General features: G+C 46.2%; 1 protein-coding gene across 1 annotated transcript in view; it reads right to left on the bottom strand.

Moving 5' to 3' along the window:
* Positions 1 to 2,732: 2,732 nt before the first annotated feature.
* SLC35C2 (solute carrier family 35 (GDP-fucose transporter), member C2) overlaps positions 2,733 to 3,939 on the bottom strand; it is a 2,753-nt gene continuing 1,546 nt past the window's right edge. The window contains exons 6-8 of the mRNA XM_010145753.1: positions 3,812 to 3,939; positions 3,001 to 3,130; positions 2,733 to 2,854 (exon numbers count right to left, since the gene is read on the bottom strand). Coding sequence (XP_010144055.1) covers positions 2,733 to 2,854; positions 3,001 to 3,130; positions 3,812 to 3,939 — 380 coding nt within the window. The remainder of the gene's footprint in view (positions 2,855 to 3,000; positions 3,131 to 3,811) is intronic.

The raw sequence follows: 3,939 nt of genomic DNA, 5'->3' as shown, positions 1-3,939 counted from the left end.
ATTCCTGCTTTGATCACGTGTGGAATGAGATGCTGAAAGATGAGCAGTGTCTATTCTCACCTCTTTGTAGCATGCTGGGGCCAGACTCAAGGCTAGTACACAGATGGACCTCTGCTCGTCATACAATTCTTCATCAAGCTGTTCAACAGAAACTAAAGGAACATAGATTCAGCTGCTAAATCGTATGCAAGGTGACTTGAAGGTTCCTAACATTACAAGATTGCCAAAGCTACCAGGGCTCAAGAAATTGCATTTCCCAATTATGCTCACCCAGGGGCTTGTGCCTTCTCTCTGATGAGTTATCACGCAAAATTTTACATGCCTCAAACGAGCCCTGAAAACGCTGTGGAACAACTGCCCCTTCCCACCTTATTCTAGCAACCCTGACTGCATCTAGTAGACCTTGTGATTTTAACATTCTGGAGCTTTGGCCAGCAGGGAACATGCTATCCCAAATGATGTTATTCCATCTGAATGGTAGGAGTAGTTCTAGCATAGAACAGACAAAACCCGATTTTCAATGCAGAAGAAAAGCCATTGACATCTCTCACAAGTATGCAGGAAAGCCTAAGTTCTGCAGGTTCCCCATCAGTGTCATATTTGTTGCCAAAAAGTTGTGTCTAGATCAGAAATGCTAAGTGCAGATACTAGGTTCTGGGGCATCCCCTCTATTTTAAAGAGGAAATGTGACTGGAAGCAGCATACAGGGCTCTACAGTGCTTGCACTGACAGTCAAATCTCATCGTCAAGCACCATATGTGGTGCAAATCCTGGCCTGTGAACAAAAATCACCTTTACCTTGGATTTACAAGGACGTGAAATCCCGGTCTGAGACTTACACAGTCTAAGGATGCCTGAAGTTCAGTTCTAGGACAGTAGAAAGTGTAAATGCAAAGAGCAGCTGTGGTATTGCCAAACAGATAGCGCGCAGAAAGCATCACCACCCCACATCAAATACAGGGTATTTAGTGCTTGGGGCTTACACCTATCAGTAGGGCGAACAGGGTGAGTACTGCTGGAAGCATCACAACTCCCAGCCATTGGAAAATCCAGGGACAGGCCAAGCCATTCTCAACTCCAGGCATCCCACTTGATGCACAAGATCCCCTGGTGGGCCAGCCTGGCCTGGAACTGCTGGATCAGCAGCTTTACATGAGGTAGTTGCACCACCTGCTGTCTGCTCTGAAGCAAGTCACCAGGGTCTATTAGAACACCGTCAAAGAACATAACTATTACCAAAATAATAAAAAGTTTTCTTCAGAAGCAGTTTTTGCATGACATGCTCTTGATTAGTCATCAAGAAAGACTGCATATCTGAAAGCTATGAAGCAAGATCAACAGAGGGACAGTCCAGTCAAAACGGTTCAGGTTCTCAAACAATATGAGAAGTTCACTTGAACACCCAGCTCCTCTCAGGAGGAAGATCGCACTGTTATCCCTTTGGGAAGCTCTCTCAAGTTATATCCACTCCAAAAACTCCGAAAGCTAGTATCGATAAAAAGCCTTCACAGAGCTGAAAATTTCGCCACGCAAAAAACCAGCCACCTGTCCAACACCACTTGTGGCTTAGCAGAAAGTCAAAAAGACACATCTTAAAACCTGCGCCATTCCCCTTTCCTGGACAAGGCAGCAGCACTAGCTGATCCAATGGAGCAGAGAGGTGAGATTCCTGCAAAAAGCCGCAACACTAAAAGTCATCTTAGGATATGGCATCACCTTTGTTCATGCACGAAGGCAGACAAGTCAGTATGCTCTCTTGGCTGACACAAACATGACAAGCTGCAGGAACATCCCCTTAGCGTTAGAGATGAAGGATCCTTTTCACTGGCAAGTATTTTTTGTGTCAGACCTCAAAAATAATTGGGCAGACAGTAGCAAGGTCAGTGCAGATCTAAAAGGAAAGGAGTTCAAAAGACAAATGACCTCTGCTTGATGAAGCACAGGTGCATAACGTGCAGACAAAAGGAAATCTGAAAAACAGTTTATTTAAAAAACACCCCCCCCCTTCAAATACCCACATACTGTCCATTAAACTTATTGTTCAAGCTAGATGTCCTGCGATACTGCTCTCTCTCCCCTCGGCCTGTAGGGACAGAGGTACTGATGAATTCCTGTCCTTCCTCCAGCCAACATCATTTGGCTGTGTTCAATTGGTCCCAAATACCAGCATTCAATTCTCCCCTTCCTGTGCACACAGAACACAGAGGTCACCAGGCAGGAAGGCGCCTTCTTGCTAGGACAAGTCTACAGATTCATATATAGTCATCTGCTCCCACCAAGACTGGAGTTTCTGCTTAGCAGACCCATAAAGGAAGTATGGAAAGGTGTATCTACCTTCTCTTTTGAAGTCAAAGCCTGAACAACACTGAAATCTTCCCTGAACCACTCAGCCTGCAGTCTAGACATGTCCATGCTCATTTTTCAGCTCATGGTCTACACTCTTAGTGTACAGCCCTCCCTAAGCACTCTGCAGCATCGCCCAGTCTCACCACGCTGTTCTACTTCCACTGAACCAGGGCTTGTCTTCTGAGTTTGCTCTCAGTGAACAGGGTATTGCCTATTTCTTGTGCAGCATCTACAGATCCACACTGCAGCAGAACAGCAGGACTCTTTCACCAGGCCCTAGCTCTGCTTTGGGTGGTCACAGACAGAAACTCTTGGGCCTTCCTTCTAGATAGCTGTCAGGGAGGTTTGGTAAGAACAGAGCAGGGGTCTTTGTGCTTCGTGTGGAGTCAGTCTTGCTGTGTGGTTTCAACATCCTCTTCCTCCTCCTCACCACGTTCAGTGTGGTGCAGCAGCAGCTCCAGGTCAGGGTTGGAGCTGGCCTCTTCAGGGAGCTTCAGTGCTTTTTCACCTGCACGCAGAGAGCCCACTGAGTAACAAACTTGCTAGAGCACCGATCAAACCTGGTGTTGCCAAGGTACTGGAACTAGACACAGCTCCTAGTGAAGCTATGAGAATGCCTACAGAGAAACAGAAAAGGATTTAAAACAGAATCACCTTTGGAATTCATGGCTTTGAGGAGAACATGAAGGGAGATTCCTGACAGACAGACAGCAAAGCCCAGCCAGTTCAAGAGACTGAGGCGGTCTCCCAGCAAATGTGTGGCGAGAAATAAAATGCAGATTTCCTGTGGAAACAAAAAATATGACAAGTGGCAGGGCAGGACCTGAGGAGATATGCACGAGACATTTTACAGTGCAGGCCTAGATACAGATGCCAAGCTGCTAACTTCCACTAGCACATTCTTCCATGCGTAGAGAGTTCTAAACACTGTTTCTAGAAACAGAACAACCTGTTAAACTGGGGTGTGAGATTTTAAGTCCTCTGACTGCATAGCTTGGCTTCATGGGAATGCTGTGACTTCCTGATCACGTCACCATTTTGCTCAGAAGTACACGTGTCAGATCCTCAAAGGAGGGGACAATGTGTCAAACTCAGTTAAAGAGGTAGCTCAAGCCAGGGGTTACTTTATAACTACGTCTGATGCAAGAGCATGCCCTTCTTACCACTCCTCCCTCCCACACCATCCATTGCTCATGAGACCCATGTGTTTCTAGACTACCTCAGACCCCACCAAACTTTGGACCTTAATGTTATTTTTTTCATACAACAGCCACTAGTCTCTGCCCCTTGCTGTCACGGACCAAGTGACTTCACTGCAGAGACTGAAAGGCAAAGCATCAAACTCCTGTGCAAGGAGAAAAAAAACAACAGGAGATGATTTCTAAGGCTCTAAGTTCCCACCCAAGGCCCATTAGGGATGTCTTGGTACTTGCCTTCTAGTATTAGCACAGGAACCATGCCTTACCTTAAAAATGCCAGCAATGGAAAGGGTGAGGCTAGATGTTCTGGAAACCAAGAGGAACTCAGAAAAGCCTAGACCAAAGGCAAGAATTCCACCCAAGAACAGCTTCCCTACCAGAGAGAACAGCATTC

Source organism: Buceros rhinoceros, unplaced genomic scaffold (assembly GCF_000710305.1).
Source record: "Buceros rhinoceros silvestris isolate BGI_N320 unplaced genomic scaffold, ASM71030v1 scaffold12991, whole genome shotgun sequence".
NCBI lineage: Eukaryota > Metazoa > Chordata > Aves > Bucerotiformes > Bucerotidae > Buceros > Buceros rhinoceros.
The sequence above is the reverse complement of the archived record's forward strand: the minus strand, read 5'-3'. Positions and strand labels throughout refer to the sequence as shown.